At 33.0% G+C, this 26,991-nt stretch overlaps 1 protein-coding gene across 1 annotated transcript; it reads right to left on the bottom strand.

The window, feature by feature from the left end:
• Positions 1-23,649, bottom strand: LOC117115055 (tyrosine-protein phosphatase non-receptor type 22-like). Its single transcript, XM_033258707.1, has 17 exons — positions 23,618-23,649; positions 21,871-21,947; positions 20,838-20,972; positions 19,118-19,186; positions 18,457-18,519; positions 17,423-17,565; positions 16,007-16,073; positions 14,377-14,454; positions 12,531-12,647; positions 12,003-12,030; positions 9,782-10,840; positions 8,776-8,913; positions 7,799-7,838; positions 6,964-7,012; positions 6,582-6,690; positions 4,839-4,907; positions 1-4,705 (listed from the first exon to the last, which is right to left on the bottom strand). Exons 3-17 carry the CDS (start codon positions 20,865-20,867, stop codon positions 4,626-4,628), a joined length of 2,139 nt encoding a protein of 712 aa, XP_033114598.1. The 5' UTR covers positions 20,868-20,972; positions 21,871-21,947; positions 23,618-23,649; the 3' UTR covers positions 1-4,625.
• Positions 23,650-26,991: the final 3,342 nt, after the last annotated feature.

Raw genomic sequence — 26,991 nt, 5'->3', positions numbered from 1 at the left:
TTTGCAATTTGTATCAATTTATTCCATATGCTCATTAACAAAAAAAAATGAGGCAATGCAAAAGTGTAATGAATAATGAAATGCCTAGTTTCACTCCCAAATCTAGACACTAAATAAATTTATTCAATGGAAATCCCTACTTTGTCAGAAAGTAAATAAAAGTACACAAGAGAGCCATGTCAAAGCAACAAAATAGAGATTATATTTCAAGAGCTTTCCCATCACAATAGGGTCCCTTTATTCAGTCGAGATCTATTGGAGCAAAACAAAATATCACTCCAGTCAAAATGGCCGTTTCAGCTTTGATTAAGAGGTTAAGCATTTGAAATTTAGTTTTTTTTTTTAGAAACGTTTGTGAAACTTCAACATCAACAGCTTTCATATAAATGTATCACATCTAATAGTCCTATAAATTGTGTAAATATTTTTGTCATTTAGATTTAGTCCATCCTTTCTTTAGACAAATAAAATGTCAATCATACTTAGTTAAGTAAATTCAAAATTAAAAATTAAAAAAAATAAAAAAATTGAAAATCAGGTAGTAAATTTGTAATACTCTTTAAAAATGTAATTTAATGCTTAACGATTGCCCTGTAATATCAGTACATTGTTATTTTAAAGAGAAAAAAAAATGAGTGATTGATGCAATTTAAATTAAACATTCAATAACTCATTTAAAAGGGTCAAATAAATAATAAATTTTCGATGAGACAAGATCAAAATACTCAAATTTACGATTTACAGAAATGTTACAACGAAAATCTTTCAATTGATTACTAGCCAATTTAAGGGTACAGGAAGTATCATTAATGTGTCTTCTTAGCCTTATTTGCATAAAATCGCTACATTGGTTAGCTGTCTCCTACTGCAAATAGGAAGGCGCTCTGATTCGTCCGACCAATCAGCGTCGGCAAAAGTCGTCGGCAACAGCGTGTAGCGATACCATGGAAACAAATTTTATTTTGAGTGAAATATGTTCTCACTAATATTTTCAATGGACCTGTCCGGAGTTCAGTCAAATTCTTACAACTGGCCCATCAGAACAGGTCAAATAAATATGCACATGTCCCACAACCACGCTTGTTTACGTTGTTGTTTTGTGGGACCAACAATATTCAAAAGACAGGGGCTAGCAGAATGTCCATTGAAAGCTAAATACGAAGTAAGAAATTATTTATTTACAAGTTAATCAGACCGACATGTTTACAGAAATTGGTTTGCCTTGTATTCAAATTTTATATAAAGAAAATTCCCTAACATATATCTTCGCATAATAAAAAAAATAATGTAAAAAGCATATTTATTATAGGTCTGAACAGAGTTTAGGTAAGATCTGTTTATGCTTCACTACTACAGAAATTAAGTATTGACTGTAAAGTAGGACCACACCCTTCAAGTACAGTAAGTATACGTATAAGCCCCCTGGTCTGTTTTTCAGTTCTAATAATACCTATAGTTATAATTTTATTAATTAAAATTTTATGGTATACTAATATTATAGCAAAAATGAAAAACAGCTATTTCACTGACCTGCAGTGACCTTTTCAAAATTTCATTGATATCTTTTCCTTCGAGATTTTATACAAACATTCTTAAAAACAACTCCTGTTTCATTTACCAATGGACTTGCAATTGACAGAAGTGAACATCAAACCTTTGCAGCATTATAAATATTCATTATTTATATCATGTATCAATGATAATAATAATTGACTAAAGCCTATTTCATATTACTACCACTTAATAATATTGAACAGATATAAATCATGATTGAAATGTAATTTCTTGATGATTTGGTTATTGATTTTGTTCCCCTTTTCACTCTCATTCCCCTCATATCCCTTACATAAGTTCAAAGGTCAAACAAAAATTAATATACAGAAGGGCCTACAGGCTGTGCTAGTGACATAATACACTAATCGGAACATCAAGATAATATAACAATTATTTTTCAATGAACACACTGGTTCACTTACACACAATGTCCATTTGTTATATAAATTGCATAATTTCTTGTTATAACTTAATACTTGGTGGTCTAAGAGGGCGCTGTCAAACACGTTGAGCCAAAGTTTGCTTCTATTACAATGAAACCTATGATGGAATTTTTGATTTAACCAAGGTTACTTTTAACAAAATATAAACATAATCTATAACAATAATGACAGATCCATGAGTATACACAAGCCTACAATTACTGTAAATGTTCCATTAAGTGGCTCTTTTGATTAGCGTCACACCAGAAAAAAATATTTTTCGCTTAGCACTCCCTCAAAAAAGAGTTACAGCGTTCATTAAAAATTTATTCAATTTTTAATAATTGTTAATATCGAGAGTACATACCAAACTTCCTTGTATGCTTGGTATCATCCAGAAACTATTAAATAACCAATGTCTCGCGTATTAAATAATTCTAAAATTGAAACAAGTCAGATAGGCTTACTATGCACAATACATGGTCACATTTTAGTAATACATAAACTTGTAATAAGTGCTGCTTTCGAATAAACGGCGAACTGAAGTATTTGGAAAAAATATGCCGCAGCACTTATTGGAAGCTGACTCACAGTAATAATGGTAACATTACCTAATAGTCCCACACAAAACATGGTAATGATAATAAATATAGTATTTAAACAATCACTAGTACTATCAAATGTCCACATGATAAAAATAACATTGCATTTTGAGAATTTCCCTAAATTAAATGACTAATTCTACTTTTAATTGTTTGCCAGTCCCCTTATAAAAATGTTTCCTGTTACTTTAAAAACTATAATAATATTCAATACAAAAGTCATTATCAATATTACAGTAATTAAATATTAATATATTATTTAATTCTACTTTATTAGAATTCATCTTAGAAATATATGTAACACTACAAAATATTCTTTCTACTTAATACAATTTGGTACAAGTATAAAAGTACTTGAAATTTTAGGTATTAAAAGTACATACTTCAAAGTATATTGTCATTATATTTCCATTTTTGTTATAGAAAGAAATATTAATTTCATAATTATTGGGAACTCAATTTTTATCTCTAAATGAGAATTTACCAATATTACTTTAAAAAACCATATGAATTAATTGTAGGTGGGGATGGAGCACCTTCAGATAGTTATCAAAATACAAATATTTAAATATCTCTATCTAAAGTATTTAAAAAATGGAATTAAATATATAATTAAAATAAAATATTATATCATCATGTTATCTTGCATTAATTTAATATCAGTTTCATGATTTTTAGCCTATACTAACAAATATGATTTCAGTAATTATTTCTAGTATAACTGGTAATGTTGTTAGAAAATAAAAAGTATTTAAGTTAAAGAAGAGGTCTCTTTCCAATTAAAAACCATTTTTGTCACCTAGATTTTTATGGGTCTTTAGCAGATTTGGTCTTTAATTAGAAAAATTATTTTCATAAAAATATAAGATAGACATTCATTTGAGATTGCAGATAGGTGGTCTCTGATTAAAAGTGGTCTTTATTTGCAGGAAACTTAAATTAGAGGGGGACACCTGTATACTGTCTCAGAAATAAATTGAGGATAACCCTAAAACAAATCAATTAAAAACTTTTATATAAAAAGAATCAAATATGTTATCACCTTCCAATGAGACACAGGTCAAAAGTCAAAAGGTCAAATTCATTCAGTTTTTACTGATTCATTCGACCTTTAAGTAGAATAATTCCTAAATTGATTATCAGCCAAATTAAGAGTTTCATAAGAATATATGTATGCTATTATTATTCTTGCATCTTATAACTGAGCACTTACTACGGCCGACGATCATCAGCTGACGCGATTCTACGAAGAACGTTAACCCACAGCACGCGCGCAACTGATTGTTTATAATGACGATAAGTTCAGACTGCCACCGACAATCTTTAGATGGCGACACGTCGTCTAGCGCGGACGGTGAGCAAAGATGGAGCCGTACGACAGTCATACAAAACAGTGAGTGTCCGGTTTTCCAAATTCGTTTAAAATGGCGGGTAACAATTTTGTTTTTCATATTCCATTGAAAGACAATAATCTACGTAAATATACAAATTAAAAATGTTACATTTTATTATTTTAATTTTACATTTATTATTTAATTTTATTACCTGAACGCAAACAATATACATTTAAAGTAAAGAGCTACTTACACAGCTTTTTCATGAATCCTGATATGACCATCTTATCAAATTCATAAAAATGCTTCTAAATATGGCCTACATATTTAAAATTAATAACAAAACTTTAATTTCAAAAACAATTATAGAAACTTAATTTTCATCAGTTTTGCAATAACAATGTGCATGACAGCAAATACATTATCAAAAAGCACATTTGCTATGGGATGATTTTTAATACGTGTGCGTAGTCTTAGTTAAAACTGTTTTATAGCAATGGTCTTACAGAGGTAACTATTGTGAGAACATCTATGTAATAACGCTGGCTATAATCGACTAGTTAAGACTACCTGTTTATGACAGTTTTATAGCAATCTGCCTCTGGACTGTTCTGTACGAGTAATCAGGTGGAAGACACAGTTACTGCTTTTCACTTAGTATTTTAACTTTTGCATATCTATACACGTTGATATTGCCTTCTTTGTTGCTTAGGCTATTTGTAATGAAAGTTATATGTTTCATCCCACGTCGGGTTTCGAGCCGGTTTTGGCTTTGCAACCTTCTTTGGAAAACCTAAATAAAATATATTTAAAAGAAAAACAAAATTACAAAAGGTAGCAAAAAAATTGTGCCCTATATTTTTCGGAAATGTGATACAAGATAACCAGTACACGACTTTCAGTTTTGACGATGTATTAATACTTACTTATATCTAAATTTTGATACCAGATACTTTCTGGATTGTATGTGTCTTTAGCTTCAAAAGTAGCGTTTCCTGAAAAATAAAATGTTTACATTACCCCATTAAAATAATGGAAGAGTCATCCCAGTTAAAACACTATATATAATTATAATACAGTAGTACCTTTGTGGCCTTATGATGTATATGATCAGGAATAGACAGGTAAGACATATTATAGGAAAGAGGAGAGAGAAAGACATTGTGATAAGTGGTAGAGCATGGAACAACGATAATGTGATGGAGGAGGGTTAATTGTAATTAATATAAGAAATGAATCACCAAACATGATGAAAAAGAAGTCATTTAAAACTGCCTTGGACTCAACATACATAAATTAACAACTGAATATCATAATATCATATTTATTCTTAGGTCGCTTGGTTAGACTTTAGGATTTAGTTTTTGGTTTGTTTTCTTTCGTGTAACTTAAGCGCATAGAGACCATGTAGTATGCGCTTAAGTCCCAAACCATTACCATTATACTATTTAGTTGCTACACACCGACCCGACCAACGTACGCGACAACTAGCATTTTCAAATTTTGGTGTGTACGTCAAGATACAGACGCAGATCAAAACAAATGTGACGATTAGAAATTAAAACTAAATTTGTTACTACTTTGAATACAATTTACAACAAAATCTACACAAAACACAAATATTGAATTATTTTTTAAAATAAAATACAATATGTGCGCAATGCGTAAAATAATGTTACAAATTTCTCAACAGAAACCAAATTTATACCCAGCAGTACAAAGATGGAATGTCAACAAAAAAAATCAGAAATTACTTGACTGGGCCATTGTTCAGCAACAAAAACAGATTTCTTATGTAATTATGTCCTTGTCTCTTGGTAATATAATGTAGTAATAATATTAATTAAAGCCATCTAGCAATTTGGGTCATGCATGTGTATGTCAAAGGTCCAGAGAAATACAGTAGCATTATTATAGAATATGTACCTTTGCAAAACAGAATGAACATTATTACTACCATATACACCCAACCTACTAATATAATTTTACCAGACCACAACTGCCTCCTATTTTTTTTATTAGGAAACAGCAGAAAATAAATTGTATATATAATTTACATATCATATTCGTATATATCTATATACATCCAACAATCATATCATATGTGAGGTCTCACTACGAAATGAGACGCATCATTGGTGAAATCATATTGATATTCACCAAAACAGGCCAAGTCAACATTTTTACAAAATAATTGATTTTAATGTTTTGAATAACTTGATACTTCTATTTTTCGATTGTACACTTTGTAAGTGAATTTTCTTGCCAAAACAGTGTTCTCTGCACATATTCTGTAATTCTGGTCATATTATTTGTACAGGTTAGTTTATATTTGAGGCTGATTTTCTCAAAACATGGTTCTTATACACCTAAACTTTAAATGCTCACATCTCTGGATTTACTTATAGTAGAGAAGCCATTCAAAGACCACATGAAAGCTTATAATGTGATCTACCCAAATATAATATAAACTCAATTTTTGAATTTCTAACCATGAGACTCATTTTGTGGTGAGACCTCACATATTCGTATATATCCATTCACATCCAACAATAAGTACATTATAAACTAAGCTCCTTTATGTTCTTTACACAACTCATTACTCGACCACCCACTCCCAATAACTGCCCTCTCTCGTCTCCCTAAAAGACAATTGCTAAATAGCTTACTTATTGCTTCATTCAAGTCCATGTTGTGGTCTACCACTGTATTTTGTTGCGGTACCGGAGTGGTTGGAGTTGGATTAGAAGTAAAGTCTGGTATTCTTGGTCGAGCTTTCTACAGATTAAAATAAACTATAATAATTGCAAGATCAATCATAGTGGTTTCTTGCAAAGACGGTTGAATATGAAAAGGAAATACTGTACTACATACAAAATGATACATTAATTTTAAAAAAATAACAAGAAAAAAACTTTATCATCCTCTCCAAGCATTGTGATTCATTAAGGCATACACAAATGTTAAATTTTTAGCATTTTTAAATGACAGGGTTAAAATCTTAAATAAATTTAACTTGGAAAACTTAATAAATCTGGTATTACTACTCACTGTTAAAAACTTATTTAAAGTTGCAAATGGTGCCAATTTTTTAAAATTCCTGAAAAGAAAAATAATTTTACAAATCAAAATTATTTAAAATGAAGACAAAATGATATAAATATCAACATCATAAAGAATTACAGTTAAATAATATCATAAAAGAGTTACAATTGTATGTTAGCAATTTCTCCTTTGCATTCAATATAAAACTTTGTTATTAGTTATGGTACTGGTATGGGCATTTATTTTCCCTGGTCATTGAGTCCACATGTTAAGTGTTGCTGCTGGTAATCAGTGCAGGAGCAGGCAACCCCCACCCCGGTACCCATTTATACTCCTGGGTGGAGAGAAGCTCAAGGACACAAGCGAAATGCACAGCGAGGAATTGAAACCCCGACCTCGAGGTTGGGAAACCAAACCCTTCCAGCTGCGCCAAACTGCGGATATAAGAAGCTGACAGACAAAATAATTTGGTTTCTTTTCTATTTTCAAATGATCAGAGACACTATATACTTTCTTTTTTAACTAGGCCTAGAGATTAAAAATGTTCTATATAATCAATTTTACTTTGAGGTTAGTAAGTGGAAATGTTCATTAATGAGAGCACTACTGGAAATAGAAGAGGTTGAACCCGCACATCAGCAATTGTACAATAAGCACTTTAACCTCCAAGCCACACTCCTGTAAATTATATTAAATTTATCTATTTTGTATAATATATAATAATATATTATTATATATTATACAAAATAGATAAATTTAATATAATTTATCTATTTTGTATAATATATAATAATAATAATTAATAATTATATATATATTATATATATAATATATAACTTACGATGAAGAGCTTCCTGATCCTACTGTTTCTTGTGTTTGACCTGCAAAAAATTAAAAAGAACAAAATACACAATTTATCATCATGCCTTAAAAAAGCGAGCTACCTTAAACTTAAGAACATGGAGATGATTAAGGGCGTACGGCATCTAGAACAATAGACATCTGGATTCATATAAGGTAGTTCCGCTATGCTGCCGCATAAATAATAATGCTAAGATAATATAAAACATGAATTTACAGACAAACAGTGTGTGGGATGTGTGCATACTTCAGGTCCTGTTTACTGAATAACACATTTCTAAATCTTGCCTTAACTTCCAGCCCCACCCAACTGGGAGTGGGGAGGGAGGGGGGTTATCCTAAAATATTGTACACTTTCATTTGTCCTAGAGCATACCATTGCTTAAAGTTTTGCTTAAACATAGGCACAGAGATAAACAAAATTAAAAACTCCAGCCCCAACCGACTGGGGGGGGGGGGGTGGTTATCCCAAAACTTTCAAAATACTGTACACTTTCATTTGTCCTATAGCCCCCCCACCATTGCTTAAAGTACAACATTGTATGTACATGAAAAATAGGCATATAGGCATAGAGATAAACAAAATTAAAGCATTTGATATAATATATCATGCCTACAAAATCAAAATGCATAAAAATACAATATTTCAGTGGCATATCTAGGAGTCTTAGAATGGAGGTGGGAGGGTGATAGGGGTGGGGAGGGCTGATGGGATGGGCGAAGGTGACTTGGGGATCTGTGATTAGGTAAAGGGATGCTAGCTTGCAAAATAAGGTGATAAGAGGTGATTTTAACTACTTCAGATTTTTTTTTTTCAAACACTTTCAATGGAGGAAGGCAGTAAGTCCCCCACGCACCAACCTAGATATGTTACTGCAATATTTGGAAAGGAAAATAAACCAAGCGCTACAAATGGTAAATGAAGAAGCAAAGCAACTATCGCTCTAAAAGCCATACCTAGTGTCTGATACATTTCCTTGGTTCTTTGAGGCACCTCTGGAATGTCTTCATCATCGTCAAAAGAATCATCAGTGAAAGACCAGCCAGAATTAGAGGAAGCTGTGCTAGTTACGCTTGTCAAGCGTGATTGAGATGCTTTTGAATGAACAAATATGTAAAAGCAACTTAAATTCTAGGCATAGCATGCATGTGATTTTTATCTCAAAACAAAGTTAAAAAAAGTATTATTTGTAAAAAGGTGTGAATTTGTGTAAATGGCTTGGTCCTCATTTTTTGATAGAATGTTGTCCTTAAATTGAATTTAAATTGAGATTTCTCAAACCAATCTGAGTGAGATACTGGACAGCCTTAATAATGACTTCTAATATTGACTTGTTCCCATAGTCCTAAACACTTAAGCTCGGTTTCCATAAGAATCGCTACACAGTCGCTACAGCATTTTCACTTCAATCCTTGCACTGTGCAGCTGCACCCGAAGCAATCAGTAATGGTCACTGATCCAACGGACTATTCAGCGTCGCAAAAGGATATGGCGATAGCGTGTAGCGTTCTTTATGGAAACCAAGCTTAAGCAAAGAAGGTAATATTCAGTTCATACAGTTAAGTATTCACAAAATAATTGAAATTATTAGGTTAGAATTTTTTTAAAACATATATTTATTGTCTCCTTTCTCATCCTATTTTTTAAACTCCGCCGCCTCCACTTTTTGTGAAGAATAAAGCAAACTATACTACACCGCAGATGGAGAAAGAAAAAAGAAAATAAGCCCTGTCCAGACTACCAAATTTTCTTTGACAAAAAACTGTTATATGCCCATATATAGTCATGATGTGCCCGTATATAGTCATGATGTGCCTATATTTGGTCATAAAGTGATATCAGCATGACCGTATTTAGGCATATCACAGGTATTTGTCAAATAGAATTTGATGGTCTGGACAGCGAATAACTCTGAAAAGGAAAGTTGTGATTGTCTACATTGTACGCACACTGTAAACTTACCTTTATTATCTTGCAGTGATGAGAATTCTCCGACCTCAGCGTATGCAGCATCTTCGTTCATGTACGTATTGCTACGTCCTGCTGGTTTCGGTCGATTAATAGTCTGCAAATCGATATCCTCATAAGCTTCGTCTTTATTCTGTTTTGCTGGCCATCTAACATCAGATTTCGTCACTTTACTGTCAATATCAGTATAAGCATAGGGAACAACTTCCTCTTTGCAATTTGAATTCTGACCAGTAAGACTGTAATCTGGATCAAGATCGGCAGATATATATGCTGGTGACTCCTCAGTACCTGATACTTTTTCTCTTTCAATGACATCATTGATATGGCTTTTATGTTCAACATAAGCGTACTCTTCTTTGCCTACTGTGGACGATGTTGTTTTTTGAGAAGTCTGATTGTCTACTGGTGGTAATGATCGCTTCTGTGGTACTGGCAGTTGGAACGAGATATCAAATTGTTTACTACGTATTGGCTTTAAAGGTGGCACTTTCTTTTCAGGCTGGACAAACTCGTAACCAGATAATGATGTCTGGTCTGGAGACACTACTTCATACCCTCTACTTGCGGATGTACTGCGGAGAGGCTGTTGGCGCTGTAGAGGTCTTGGGCTAGGCAAATTTTGTAGGGGTGGCTTACGGTCTGTTTGTGGTTTGACAGTGTCTTGCGGTTTATTCAAGTCCGCAGAGAGTTGCTTAGAATGGTTGGGTTTCATCTGCAAACCCCCTGTCAGGCTAGTCCCGTGTTGTAACAGTAAGTTCTGAACTCCAGTGATTCTACTCTCTGTACCTGACAATCTTTGAGTAGTTGTTCTAGGACTCTTCACATTATCAAGAACTGAATCAAAAGAGCGTCTCTGGGCTGGGGTCGGAGTAACAACTAAATTATCTTGTTTTAAATTTCCAACTTTAGAACTTGAGTTAGGCTTGTTAGTTGGAATTGGAGGTTTTAAAGGCTTTGATTTCAGATTTTGTTTCGAAGGGGCATTGACCTTCGAACTATCAACATCGATGGATGGAGGCTTTCTAGGTACCTCTGGTTGTTGTGGAGTACCTGTGGGAAGGAGAAATTGAAAATGGTTGAAAAATCACCTTATATAACACAAGTAAACATATATTGGATATGTAGTTGAATGATTACAATAGAAACAGTCGGTGTCACATAAATTTGGTGCAAAATTTTGAACAAACAGGATGACTGATGCATAGCACCTTTAGAGTGTTTCTGCTGTGAAGCACATCACTGAGTTTGAATAATGTTGGTTGGAACCCCATTTCCAAATTGCTTGGGAATGGAAATTGAGAATATAGTCAAGTTGGTTAACCCAAATGTTAATCATTTATAGTGTAAAAAAACACAAAATACTATAAAATACACAGAAAATATTAGAAACTCTCCAGAAACCATGGTACCTAGTAACCGTATAAAAGTAAGTCAAATTGTGTATCGAAATATTGAATCACAATGACTTATATCACATTTTTTCGGAGTTTGCGTCATACTATCTTATATTAGAAACTCTATTTTTAATGTTACTGCCTTTCCTTGCAATTTATATATCTTGTTAAAAAAATCATAACTTTTCCTTTTTCTACATCTTTTCACTGATAGCATTGCATGTTACCCCACTAAATGTTACGTGACATCTACTAGTGTCTAGTTGCCGATTGTGGCTATTACTCCTCAAAATAATAAGACATAATTAATAACAAGAGGCCAAAACATTGTAGGCCCAACCGACCTAGAATCTCAAAATTCTAAAACAATGTCCCAACTATCAAACTTGTGACATGCCTAAATATAGTCATGATGACATCACATCATGATCATATATAGGCACATCATGACTATATATGGGCACACAATAGTTTTTTTGTCACAGAAAATTTGATATAGTGGATAGACCTAAATATAATTTTTTTTTAGCACCGCAAGTTTATTTGTACACTATGTACTATTAATTTCTCTGACAACATATTATATTCACAAGCTTATTGTCAGAGTTCCTGAGATGTTTTGATGCAATCCAGCTACTAAACACACCTGATTTTTCCCTGGGTACTATGTGAGAACATTGGCTTGGTTCTATAGTTAACTGATATTGGGGCAAGTCCGGTCTTTGATAAAATAAATACCTAATTGATACAGTAAGTGGGGCCTAATTACTACACTACAAAATTTAATTAGCAAACATATATAATCACACAATACTCACCCTTTTCTATTTCCAGTCTCGATAAATCCTATCAGATAAAAAATATGCAATTTATATAATTATCGTTAATTTTTGTCATTAAATTCAGTGCATAGCAGCTTGTCCATACAGTTTTTAATTCCATTCTATTTATTATATCAAGTATCAAAATACAGTTGACATATGATAAAAGCAATTTAATCGAAAAAAAACAAAAAACCATACAACTTCCACATTGGACTGTAAGAAAAGTAAAACTAACTTATAAAACAGCAAGACTCAAAAGATATTTGACAAAGAAATATAATGCCAGCTCTCAAATGAGTGGGTTTTTTTTCTCAATAATCAATAATAATAACTTTTATTCAACAATGACATGGAAACAGTTGTAATGAGAGGAAAGGGGGGGAAAAAAGAGAAGACATTGTTAGGATCACAATTAGAAGGCAGGCCTTGTTATTACTTCGCCAATGCAATCCTTCAAACAATACTTTAAGAATAAAATAATAAACAAAAGGAGAATTTAATTAAATAACAGAGAATTCTTACATGATCTAATGTCCAATTCTCATATAAAGGACTGTCTCCAAATGTCATGCCAAATTTTGTTATTAATGTTTCGCGAAACAATTCTGCTGCTGCCTTGTGGACCAACTCATACTGTTCCTGTTCAAAGACAAAAACAATTAAATGTGAACTTCTTCCAGTTTTACCACCAACTCTTTTATGCTACAGTACATCATTTTTTAAAAACATTGAGAACAAGAGCAATCATCCCATGTATACCTCAGCCTGTGCCTGAATACTGAAATATGCAGATTGTGTATAAAGGGTGATTACATTATTTTCCACCCTGTGCCTGCATACCGAACAATAAGCAAGGCCGTGTATGATGGGACATTCCATTATTTTCTTTTATGTTCAAGTGTAAAAAATCAAATTCCTGTGAGCTTCTGACCTTTCCTATCCAAAGTTCAATCATCTCTTTCTTTATGTATCATTCCACTAAATTTTATGATAATCCATTCCTTAGATTTTGCCTAATCTTGCTAACAGCCAAAGAATATATAACCTCCTTTGGCGGAGGCAAAAATAACAGGGCCGCATTAGCACAGCAGTAAAAGGTTTGACTTTGGTGTAATTACGAAACCTGTCAATGTTTATGTCCTTGGGTGAGACACTTTCCACTATGACCTTATCCTTAGGATAGGGTGCTAAGCTGCTGGTTCTAGGTGCATGATAATACACATATACATAAAGTATGCATAAAAATGATCTTGTTACACTATTTCTAACAAGTTCTCATAATCTGAAAGCTCCCATGAGGGATATATAGAGGCAGTAGAGCTAAAAAAGATCTATTAATCAATCAACTATCAATCAATCAACTGAGTGTTTCTAGAGCTCCTCATGAGGGCAGTATAATGGAGGCAGTAGAGCTAACACAGATCTATTATTCAATCAAATATTAAACAGCCTCATGAGGGCAGTATAATAGAGGCAGTAGATCTAAAGAAGATCTATTAATCAATCAGCTGAGTATATCTAGAGCTCCTCATCGGAACTAAAAATTGTAGGGGATTGTCTTCAGATGTACTCGATAGCTACTTAGCTCAGGCGGTTAACACTGGTCGTTGCCACTGTGTGTGCCCTGAAATGTGGAGAGCTCTCTGTCCTAATTCAATTGCATTCGCTGCACTCCATGTGTTTCAGCTGGAAGGCTAAAATGCATAAATTATGATAGTGCACTGTCTATCGGATGAGATGTTTAGACTATTGGTCATATGTGGCAAAGACAAACCAAACCAGTCACTCGTCGCAAAAATCGATTTTGAATTATTATTACAGTGTTAGAGAGTAAAATAATAGCTATAAAATGGTAAAAAAATCATTCAAATCAGACATTTCCTTGTGAAGTTACAAGCATTTAACCACATAGCTGTTTAAAGAACAATAAATGAGAAATTAACTGTCAAAGTTTATGATTTCAGGCATTTCTCATGCAGAAACTATCTTTACATCTTTAAAAAGTATTGTTTTAACATTGAAAATGGGGTAAATAACAGCATAGAATGATGTGTAGATATATAAAGGTTAGTTTAGTGCAATAAAATAGATTTTTAAAAATTTGACATTCCAGCATGTTTTGGCCATTTTCTCTGAAAGACGATTTGCGACGAGTGACTGGTTTGGCTTGTCTTTGCCACATATGTGCATAATAAAGAACGCAATACATTCTTTGGAAAAAATTGCCTCCAGGTGTACTGCCCACTTGACAACCAGATGGAACCCACTAGAATTAAGTCTTCAGACTTATAATCCTTGGTGTGATTCATTCACACTAACTATACTCCTCCTCCTTAGCAGTATGGTAGACACCATCAGAGATACTTACTTTTGTCTGCACAATTGCATGCCTCTGTTTCCTCATGTCTAAAATAATTGACTTCAGACTAAAATTCTCGTCAATCATCTATCAAACAAAAGGCGAAGGGATTTATCGATTAGGTAAAATAAAAACAATTACAAAAGAACATTAACAAAAAAAGAGAAATTGTACAGGAAAATCAACGAATTACAAATTTGATTGTGTCAATTGTTAGGGTCTTTGAATTTTTAACAGGTACTTCCTTCAGAATATACAGAAAATATGTTCTTATGAAGTTGTTTGAATATTCTGATTATTTCTCAGCTTTAATGTATACTCATATATTTATATGTTCTCTACAGTATTGTTTTCAATGGTTTTGTAATCCAAATCTGTAAATCTTTTTAATTCTGTTTGAGCCTCTTATATTTATCCTTTTAATAAATTGTTTTATAAATTCAATTTTTAATGTTTTTTAGTGTCAAATTTTCAATTATATTGATACCATTTTTAACTTTTTTAACTTTTTTTCTTGATCTTGTTAAATTCAATTTTTTAAAAATTTTTAAATATTTTTTAAATTTTTTATATGTGAATTGTAAAACCATTTGTTGCAATTCAGTTTTTAACTGCAATGCATTTTGGAAATAAACCTTGAATATTATGGGTCAACTTCACAATTGGAGGTTACCGCCTAATTACAATACTTGCCAATTACAAGATAAAACAATGCTCTATGAACTACAGTAATTTCGATGCTTAGTGAATGGAGTAAAAATATTGTGGCTTCTCAAAGAATTTGAGCATAGAATCGATGCTTGGAAGGCAAGTATCAAACATTACATAGCTATACAGCTCAATTTAGATACTTTAAAAAAAAAGGTAAAAGGGAACACTGAAGAGAGATTTGGATTTAACTGCTTCCTCAGGGAATGAACAATTAAGTTGAAGAATGTGTCTAGAAGGAACATCTCAAGTTTTTAATTGGCAATTCAAGGAGTTACGTATTTCCAAGTACCAGTACTGTTGCATTGAAAAGAAATTACAAGAATTAAAGGGACAACCAGCAAACATCTATTTAAAAAATATAAATTTATTTAGACTAGATTATAATAGTATAATTAATAGTATAATTTTAAACAAAAAAAAAAAAAAAGAAAAAAAACATAATCCAAAAACTAAGGGACATTACAAACAACTTAAGGGACATTTCTTAAATATAAGGGACATTCCAAAGTATTATTGATGTTGGAAATGCTTAAAATTTAAAAAAAAATAAAAATATAGGGTCTCTTTTTGCTGCCTACAAAAGAAGAAAAATTAACTTTAGTTATTTTTCCCATTGGTCCTGTTTTTTTTCCTGGCAGGAATATGTCAAAACATTACAATCATAAAGGGACATTTTGTAAATTTCACTTATCATTGATGTTGAAAATGTTTAAAAACAATAATTTAAAAAAACAATTAATAGGTTTCTTTTTGCTGCCTACACCAAAATTAAACTTTTGTTATTTTTTTCAATGTTTTTCTTGTAAGTAGAAAAAGGCCTAGGTTTAAGGAAAAAATGTAAATATTGCAAAAAAAAAAATATACATAACTACAAAAATGTATCTCATTTTGGAAGCCAATTAGTAAAAATAAAATACTATCGCCTTACCTCATCTCTTAATAAATTCCTTACATAATCAATAACACAAATAGTTCCAGTTCGTCCACACCCAGCAACCCAAAAAAAAAAAAAAAAAAAAAAAAAATCATTTTCGTATAATATTTAATTCAAATAATTAAATAAGCCTAACATGTCTAATAAATTATCAATTAATAATTGATTGACTATGTCAATACAAAAACTGATAAATGAAAACATAAATATTGTGCATAAGAACTACCCAAGGTTGTATATATTTCCTGCTTTTTTGGTTTGGATCACAATGAAATACTCTAGGAATTTTTTCCCCTGTTTAGTTTGATTAAGAAAAAAATGCTAGAAGTCATCCTCTTTGGATTTGTCCAGGAAGTTTTTTTTCAGGCAGTTTTTCCGTGTGTGTTTCCATTTCCTTCTTTTTAAAGGAAAGAATTCAAAAAGTACTTCCCTCATTTTTTGTTTGGTTCGGTAAGGAACGGTGAATGTACATTTCCAAATTTGAATTGTTTGAGGAATGTTTAAAGGTACTATTCCCAGTTTGTTCCAGAAAAGAATGTCAAAGGTACTTCCCTGTTGGTTGGTTCAGGAAGGAATACTAAATGTGCTTTTTCCTGTTTGGTTTTGTTCCGGAAAACAGCATTTTTTCCTATGTTAGTGTGGTTATAGTAATTAATGGAAAATATATTTTTCATTGTTTTGTTCAGGAAAGAATGTTTAAGGTACTATTTCAATGATTAGGTTTGTTAAGCAAGGAATCCCTAAAGCATTCCCTCTGTTAGTAATGGCTCATAAAGAAGTATGGACTAAGGAGCACAAAACGAAATTTGAGTAGATACAACAAATGTATTTATTTTTTCTGCAAAGTGAGTCTCATAAACAACAATACACCTCAAAATCGTTAAAATTCATGTTGAAATAACAATATAATTTCAGTTTGTTAGTGCAAAAATCATTAGGCCTTTGTAATCACCACATCATGGCAACTGCAATGCACGTGGGCAATTCGTCCAACACTGAAGGTTAATTATGGTTTGGTTGCTATGGTTTTTGTGACGATCAGGGCGCGTTAAACTCAGTCGAGCGTGTGTGGGGGGGGGATGGACTTCTGCAACTTGTGGGAGACATAGGACCTCTTCCTTATCTCATTAGCAAGGGCGCATTTGGGGGGAGGGGCTGGGCCAGCCCCGGCCAAAGCAAGAAAAAGAAAAAAATTGATCACCAAAACCACCTCAGGTTATTTTTGGGCATAAAGAAAACAAAACTTTCATGGGGGATTTCCCCCAGACCTCCTAGAATAGTGTATTCTCGATCAGCCACACTTTCAACCTCCTCCCCCCTTTTAGACGTCTCTGGATCCATCCCTGATAAGTGCAATAAGACGAAGCTAGTTATCAAAACAAATTTGGTGTTGAGAAAAACAAATCTGACCTGCAATGGATAAGCAAAGGTTTCTTATCATCCAACTGGCGGTTCCTCATCTTCTTTACCATGTTTATGATAGCTTCCACTGATGATGGCACCCCATGGTCCGGCCATGATGTATAATGGAATTGCAAAATCTCCTTCTCCTCCTGTGAATATAAGTAACCATCACAGTGATTACCATCGCAGTAACTCCATAGAGTGCATACCTCCACCCTCAATCAGGCTGCGTATGGGCTATTCCATTATTTTCTTTTATGCTCAAAGGTAAGTTTAAAAAAAAAAATCAAAATTTCCATGCCCTTCACCTTTGATATTTTCTTCGCAAAATTTATTCATCTCTTTCTCAGATTATCATGTACCATTCTACTAAATATTACGATGATCCATTCCTTAGTTTTCCTCCTTGGTGGAAGTAATTACATGGCAAGAAAATTACACAGCTTCATAGGGAGAAGGTTATTAAGGAAGTTGTTAAGGTTTTGGTTGTCAGGGAGGAGTATTGTTTTACTACACGATTTTATCGTTTTCCCATGATTATGACATCATTTGATTTGATTATTATTTTGTTATCGTAAACAAGATCGTCATCGAATCGTGCTAGTGTGAAAACTTCTCTTATTTCTTTTATTTTCTATATGAACAACTGCTTTTTAGCTTTTTATCGATGATCGTTATCTTCATAATGCAACAGGCCTTTTGGTTGGATGACATCTTATGCTTTCCATCACAGGGCTGGGCATAAATATAGGTCAGAGAGTCAATGTGAATATTTAATTAACACCCAAACTTTGATTTTCCAGAGTGCTCCCAAAAAACCTTCATGGACTGCTTTGATACCACTTTATGCTCAGTTCTAATGTTACTTTTAAAAAGATGATTGGCATCGGCCGTAACAGCAAAGGGGTTTTCTGGCAGGCTGCACACATAGGGTTTTAATTTATTTTTTGCAGGCCGCAACTAAATAACCATCCAGCCGCATGTGGTCTGTAGGCCGCACTTTGCCCAACCGTGTTCTACCAGAATTACTTTTTACTTACCTCTCCTTTATGTACATTAAGTTTACGAATCAGGAAATCTTTGGTAATGCATTCTTGATTAATCTGTAACAATTATTTCAATGATTTAATCATTAGTATGTAAAATTAAAAAGATTAAAGATAAACAAAACATTTACATATAATGTCTATTCCTGAATTTTGGATTTGGTTTTTCAATTAAAATTTTATATTGCTAAATGTTTACCAATTGATTGGAGGGTAGTTATTTAAAGACTTACTGTATGTTATTTCTAATATCTATATTGTAATCATTGAGGATTCTTTTTAACCTATATGTTTTAACAACACAGTTTGCAATTCAGTTTCTAGTGGCATAAACTGTTTTATGCCTTTTTTCTCAATGGGCGTTCAATATATCAAGATGAAAAATCTAGAATGAGAGTAAGGAACAAGAGATTTTAGCAGAAAGAGAAGAGAGTGAAGGAACACAAGTTTGGCAAGAGGATGGAGATGAATGGAACTAAGGGAGGAGACAGAAAAGGAAAGGAAGAACAGAAAAAAGTAGCAGAAGATGAGGCAGTGGGTTAGGAAGGGAAAGGGATATGAGGAGGTAAACAACATGGTAGGAAAAGAAGAGTAAAACAGAAAATAAAAAAAGGAAGGAGGGAAGAAGAAGCGAAGACAATACGGGTGAACTGACCTGTTGAACTGAAATGTCACCAAACTGTAGATCTTCGTTCTCTTCACACCAATATTTCTGACATTTATGCTAAAAAAAGTAAACAATGATGATAATAATCATAAATGCCATACAGTCAGAGGCATATCTAGAAGTCTTGGAATGGGGGAGGGGGCTGATACTGTAGGGGCATGAAGGTGAAGTGGGGGTTCGATGATTAACTGAAGGGGTCCTAGCTTGCAAAATAAAGTGATATGAGGGGATTTTTAACTACTTAGCATGATTCTTTTGCTTCAAACATTCTCAATTACACGGGGGAGGGGGCACAGTTTTCTTTTTGGGGAGGGGGATAAGTGCTACCCTTTTGCACCCCTTGATATGCCACTGCATGCCTGCAACTGTTGACATGTTCTTACACAATTAAAGAAGCACATACATGCATAATTTCATTATAACAAACTAAACTAAAATCATTTATCAATCTGCAAAAACTAAAATTCATATACAGTATCTTTAAAAAAATCTCTAAATCCCATATTATCATTATTATTATATATCGAGTCTCCACTGTGCAGATTCGCTTGTGTCCTTGGCCAAGGCACTTTAGCTACATTGCTTCAGTCCACCCAGCTGTATAAATGGGCACCAGCAAACTGCTGGGGACTAACCTGCGACGGACTAGTGTCCCGTCCAGGGGGAGTACAACTCTCATCTGCTTCAAACTACAGAAACTGGGGATAAGTTCCAGCCCTATGAGCCCCAGTGGCTTGGAAAGGATTTAATGTTTTTTACATGCATAATTTTATTATAACCTAAACTAAACTAAAATCATTTATCAATCTGCAAAAAACTACAATTCATATACAGCATCTTTTAAACAAATCTCTAAATCCAATATTAACACATACATCATTTAGGTATACCTGTACTGTAATTCTTGAATTTAAACTAGATTTTTTTTTTTGAAAGTTGCTGTTGTTTATCCCCACGCATTAAATACCTTTATTTTACACCTGCACAATTCTCCGAGGGCAAATAAGTGCCTCCCATTCGTGGTTCATTGAACTGATTTTTTGTTTGTATGAAAGAAAAGCTTTTCATTCAAGTACGATGAGGTGCATGCAAACTACAAACAATATATCACTATTCAAACACAACATTTGATATCAGGACACAAACCTAGATTGTTGTCATTTCAATGTTCTTCTATATACCTAACATAATTGTTTTATTCTGTATTATTTGTCAGTGAGGAAATATTTCTGTTATTCAGACTAAAGTCCTATCCAAACTATCATATTTTTTTTGACATGCCTAAATATTGTCATGACGACATCACATAATGATCATATAATAGGCATATCATGACTATATATATGCATACAACAGTATTTTTGAAAAGAAAGTTTGATAATATAGACTTACTTAAAATGACATGTCTTAAAATATTTAGCTTAATTTTTGAGCTTAACGTATTTCTCTTCTTGAAACTTGTTTGTTGGCCTATTTGTATTATTTCATGAAATTTTTATTTATTTAGCAATTCATACTTTTTTCAGCGATGTTATTGTACTGTGTTTTCTTGGTTTACTGTTCAACTTCAATTTTTATGATACAAACTGCAATAAAGCTTCCCGTATCTCATGGTCATAATGACATCACATCATGACTATATATGGGCATATAAACATTTTATAGTTTGCACAGGGCCTAAAACATATCCGTAAATCATGAATCATACCTTCCCCTGTTCATATTCATTGCACGCCATCACCACAATTTCAGTGTTGCTCTCCCAAATCAGTCGCCAGAAATCTATGACGGTCTGTGGAAGTGGTCCCTGAGCTGCAATGTACACAGGCCTTCCATCGTGACCCTTAAATAACATTAATACGAAGAAAGACAACGAGTATAATCAAAACAGTAGCAGAATGTAATGTAGGAGTAGTGAGAGATCAACCAGCACGAGTGACCAAAAAATGCAAAATGACTATACTCTTTTTTTTTTTTTTCTTAAATTTAAGTATATAGTACACAACTTTTTGTAAAGCACTGGTATGTAGTTTTTAAAAATGTGAGTGCTAAAGTTATGAATGAATGAATAACTGAATAAAATATATTTTTATTTTAAGTGATCTATATAAATGTTTATGTCTGTGTCAGAGTTTAACCCATTTGTTAAGAAAGTGAAGGAAATAATAAAAAGGAATATTATTGTTATTTCAATTGTTATTAAAACGTAATAGCTCAATCAATTATTTAACAACCTTTGCAAACCAAAACCAGATAGATTATAATTGCTTCCTCATATCAACCTACACACTAATCCTACCTTTGAGTAAGATAGAATTAAATGAGAAATTTAAACCTCAAAAACCTCAAGCATAGTCAAATGAGGTAGTAGTATATGCATTTAAAATTCCCAACAATTTACCCAAATTCAATATCCATAATGTATAATTTATCAATAATTTTATTATTACTTTTATATACCTTTCTACAAATCTTTCCTATTTAAAAGCCTACACTTACACACTACTCCCACCCTTAACCACTCCCCAGAACCACTATTCAAAACCCCTCCCCACAACCCCACCTCATAACCCTTCCGCACATCCCATGAACACTATTTACTACCCTATCATTAATGGGACAATGACAGATTATTCTTATGTCCTTAGCACACCACCCAAAGAAGTAAAGTCTCATTAACAATGTTATCAAGTAGAATAAACAGATTAATTTAAAGGTATGTCAACAAATTTATACTACACCTTAAGATAATTAGCATTGATATAATCTGATCCCGGAACACCATCCAACTCTGATAAAATTAAGCGGGTATAATCGACTGTAATAAAAAAACAAATTATAAGTATCACATCTACCAGAGTTCATCTTAAATTTGAGTCAACAATTACCATACTTTAGAACTTATGACTTTTTATTATGACTTCTAAAGGTACCTGTATAAAAACAATGCTTTTTTCTTCTATGCAATTGTAAATAAAGATTAAAATAATATAAAAAACACTAATTATATAACAACAATAACCACATCAATATAACAAAATTATCCAATTTTCCACATATATGTGTCCTTCATATAAAATTTATAAAGTAATTAGTTTTAAAATCTAAAATAGTAATGACTTAGATATAAGATAATAATAAAGTCTAATCAGATTCTTGACTCGTACAACATTGCCCAATAAAGGATATGTGGTATATGCCCATGATTTCAAACACTAGCTTTTCCATCAATCAAATTTATAATGTCTGTCAATGGATGTTGAAAAATTGTATAATTTTTAAGTAATTTCTACCACCTTTCACAATCAAGTAACAAATTGCATTTGGCAGTATTACTGTACACTTGGTTATTCAATCCAAACATGCTTCAGCAACCTTTAATCTTTACAGCTCCCTGGGGAATACAATATCCTCAAAGCATTGTGCACATACCAATACAGTTAAATACCACAAAACCTTACAAGTACAAGACACATTCTTATGGTGTAAAATGCACCATAAGGGACTCAAAGGCTTGCAGACTGCAAATTGTAAATGTTGCTGCAAACAGTTCCTACCCAGCAGGCAAATCAATTCAAGATTCAAGAGCACTTTATTGTCCCATTTTAAAATAGGAAATGTGTTTTTCCTTCACAACAGTCTTGGTTAAAAAGGATAAAATTACATTAAAAAATCACAAGACAAAACAACTAGGCAATGATGAGATGAGAAAAAAGATTAAGTTAAAATGAAATGGGAGGGGGCTGATGGGGATACAAAGGTGAAGGTGAATTAGGGGCTTCATGATTGAGTGGTGGGTACTAGCTCACAAAATAATGTAATATGAGGCAATTTTAGACTACCTGAGCCTAATTTTTGGCTTCAAACATTTTCAATGCGGCAGGAGGGAGATTTTTTTGGGGAGCGCAAGGGTTTTTTGGGAGGCCCTCACAACCCTAGATACGCCCACAGTTTAATGCTATTACAGACCCCTAAGCTACAGTATATCATGAAGATGAATTCTTACACAATCATATTCCAAACTTTAGGTGAATTTTATATAATGTTAAGTTTGTAGATTAGATTTATTTAGTGTGAACACTAATGATAACCTGCGAAAGTGCAAAGACCTATTTCCAGTGGGGTCCTTCTGGTTGTGATTGGTCAGTACGCCGGGAGACAATCCGCTATTTTTTCCCAAATAGTGTACCGCGTTCTTTAACTTGCACATATGCCATACTGCACATATGTCAAACAGCTTTAAACTTTCAATAGACAGAACACATTTTTATACTTGCACTTCGGCCCTCCAGCTCGAACACAATTGCACAGCAGCAGATGGAACTGAACAAAGTACAAAATGTTAACAATGGATCTCTGCAGTTCAACACCCACAATGGCTAAAACCAGTTCAGCCGACTGACCTATGCTGCTCTATATACTGAAAGAGTATTTTCCAAATAAAGATCTTAATAATTCATAAATTGATTAAACTTTGTGGATACTTACATGGTAGGATATCTTTATAGCGGTTTTTCCTTAGTTATGCTTGCATGCATGTACGCATGTACAGTATGTATATATAAACCAACCAAAAAAGTATAAAATGGAAAGAGGTCCGACTCTATTTTAACATGGATACAAACAACATTTACATACTGTATATACCTGTATCATCTCTTTTAAGGATGCCTTCTAAGCTGTGGTAGTACTTTTTGAATACGACTAAATGAAAACCAGAGAGTCTGACCTCTTCTCATTCTATGCTCTTTGTATTATAATTGTGTGTTTTCTCAACTAGTGTCAGATAAAATCTGGTTCAAAAAAACAACATAATATACCAGTGTTGGCTGTTTTAAAAAAAGTCATGATTATTGGAATTCCCCCAAAAAAGCTTCAAAAAGATTTTCATAGGTCCTTTACCTTACAAATATAGTGCATTTAATGTACAAGTTGTACATCAAGGTTCTACATGTTTTATGTAACAATTGTTATATTCTACAACAATGTACCCCTGTTTGGTTCTGGCAGATAAAAATTAAAGAATAATTAGAAATGGCAAACACTGATAAGTTAAATACTACTATTATACGACAGCAGACATTTTATTGAATGTTGATTAACTAAAATTTATTTTACTTTTTCTTTGGTACTCATTGTTTTTGGCTTTTCCTGTGAAATGAAATCTTTGTAATAATGAAGCGTGTGAGGAAATGCTTCTACACTTTTCCTGGTATTCAGAAACAGAAACAAGAATATAATTTACATTATCGTTATCTGGGATTATATAGCCTACCGTACTGATAATATAGTACATTATACATGTATACTGTACATTAAACTATACTGAATTAGAAAGTTGCCAGTCATAAACCTGTGTAAATATTTACAAAAGGGACACTCAAACTGAGAAATTATTTATTTTCTTTAATAGATCACAGCTGCAATTATTAAAAATATAATACACAATCCATGACTCAGCAGTGACAAGAATAAAATGACTGTAAAAATGTAAATTAATAATAATAATAATAATAATAATAATAATAATAATAATAATAAACAGAATTTGATTTAATCTGCATGGTAATTAATCATAATAATATTAATAAATTTAATGGTACACTACTGTAGCTATTCCAAAATCCCATCAATTACTAGGGAATATTCACAGTAGTGGATTTAGGAGGGCGTAAAGACCGCACGCTCCCTCTATTTTTTGTAAAGCTTATCAAAAAATTACCATGCGAAAAAGTTAAAATTAATAAAATACAAATTAATGATGGTTTAAAGAGATTTTCACCCCTCTTGCGCCCCTAATAGGGGCTCTTCCATGAGATTCTCATTAATAGTTCGCACATTACCAGCCTGGAATCACTTCCTGTATACAGAACAATTTGTATTAAGGAGCACGTTTGGGATTGAAAAAGTGTTCATTTAATAGTTTGTCCCCGAATATGAGTTAAAAGTAGTGTTAAAAGATGCTTTCCCTTGATTTGCGACCAAAGAGTGTCCCATTAATAGGAGTCTCCCTAATAAGAATGTCCCTTTAATAGATGTTTCCCTAAGGAAGGGGTTGTACCACCTCCGTGGTTGTACAATATTTGTAATTGACATTCAAGTTGAAATCTTGGAAACATTTAGCTCATCTGACATCAAAAGAGCAGTAACTGACATCTGTAACAGGACGATGGTAAAACTGCCAGGAAAACAGCCTTGGCATCCAGGATGTACAGTAGAATAGCATAGTTTATAGACAATCCTTTTTCCGGAAATGAAAGTACAGCATATAATACAGTATTGCAACCGGTACAGCAAATGTACAGTTACAAACTATCAACCTACTGCTCAAGGCTACTCTAAAACTCTACAGTAAAATATAAACACAAATGAAAGGTCTGTCAGTGGTTACACGTACAGGACTTCTGCGAATGAAGCTGTAGTTTGGAGGAGGTTGAGTTCTGTCTGTTTTATGCCCATATATAGTCATGATGTGCCTATATATATGGTCATAATGTGATGTCATCATGACCATATTTAGGCATGTCACATGTTTCTGTCAAATAAAATTTGATAGGGTCTGTGGTTTGGTCAAGGTTTAAGATGTTAGCGCTCCAATACCTGGGTTCTGGGTTCAAGTCCATTAACACACTTTTGTTTCAGTATCTTTTGAGAGGAGCTCAGAGTTTAAAATTTCTTTTGAGATAATATATACCATCATCTACAAACTCTTACTGCCCGCTCGCTTGACACACAGACAGGCAGGATGGAATCATGAATGATTCTTTTGTACTACCAAGCGAGTGAAAAATATGCTTAGCCTTGATTTTATCTAAACTACCACGTAAAGTTTTATTTGTTTTTTACTCCATTTAAATTTGCGACCTTTTTTTGTCAGGATTTATTTAATTCATAATGAACAAATAAACAATATACAGTATAAGAAATTTCAAAAACAGAACTCCCTTTAAAAATGTTTTTGTTATTCAACAAGCCAAATTAATATAATACTAAATGAAATCCTTGTCAACTACGTAAACTTTAATACCTTAAAAAAAACTAAGTGGTCCACTGACTATTAAAATATAATACAACGTGGTGCACACTCCAAGATGACTAAAGCTATTGATTCAATATTTTAACATTTGAACATCATTAGGAAGGACTGGGATATATGCAGAAAGTGGAGGGGGCAGGGGTAGATACAGAGATGTCTTAAAGGGAGGCTGAAAATAGGGCCAATCGAGGTAACACTACCATAGGGGGTAGAACACTACCTTAGGGGGTAAAAACATTTGTTTTTTAGTGCCCGAAAATATCCTCTGAGGGGTTTGGGCGATCATTTTTTTCTTTTTTCTTCTTTTTTATTTTCCAAAAGGGGGGGGGGGAGGGAGTGCCCTAAATCCACCGATGCAGACAATGTAATCACACCCCACAAAATTGTTATTAACACTGTTGCTGAACATAGTAGATATTTAAAATACGAGAGTGCAATTTCCGGGCACCTATGGGTCCTTTCCTTAAAATGTTCACGCTTCAGCCTCAACCATGGTGGGGCTAAAGTGGTGTGGAATCTCATGCACCCCCTAAAACCGAATCCTGCATCCTCCCCAGCATGATGGTTCAAATATAGAACAAAATATTAAATCAATATGTTCTTTTCGGAGTTTGCATATTATCATTATTAAAAACGTTATCCCTCCTTTCCAAACCATTTCCTCTGTAATATAAATAACAACTTTACACTTTCTATTTTTTTAAATTGTTCCTTTGTGACCATACTGTAACTCATTAACATGAGTTACTGTACAGTGCAACCACACTGTAACACATATGAACTTAAACTATGATTTCCATTAAAAAAAAAAAAAAAAAAAAATCTA

This window comes from Anneissia japonica, unplaced genomic scaffold, assembly GCF_011630105.1.
Source record: "Anneissia japonica isolate Jap-2015-1 unplaced genomic scaffold, ASM1163010v1 scaffold24_len2511860_cov200, whole genome shotgun sequence".
Lineage (NCBI taxonomy): Eukaryota > Metazoa > Echinodermata > Crinoidea > Comatulida > Comatulidae > Anneissia > Anneissia japonica.
This window is presented reverse-complemented; position numbering and strand designations above follow the sequence as displayed.

What these genes read in the sequence shown, in the direction of transcription:
- LOC117115055 (XM_033258707.1), bottom strand. Translation starts at nt 20,867, where the DNA reads ATGGCGTGCAATGAATATGAACAGGGGAAG. An exon ending in CCTTTGCTTATCCATTGCAG is followed by an intron (nt 16,074 to 17,422) that starts GTCAGATTTGTT and finishes TTTTTTTTGGGT; the next exon opens with TGCTGGGTGTGGACGAACTG. An exon ending in CTTTAAATAAGTTTTTAACA is followed by an intron (nt 6,691 to 6,963) that starts GTGAGTAGTAAT and finishes TTTAATCTGTAG; the next exon opens with AAAGCTCGACCAAGAATACC.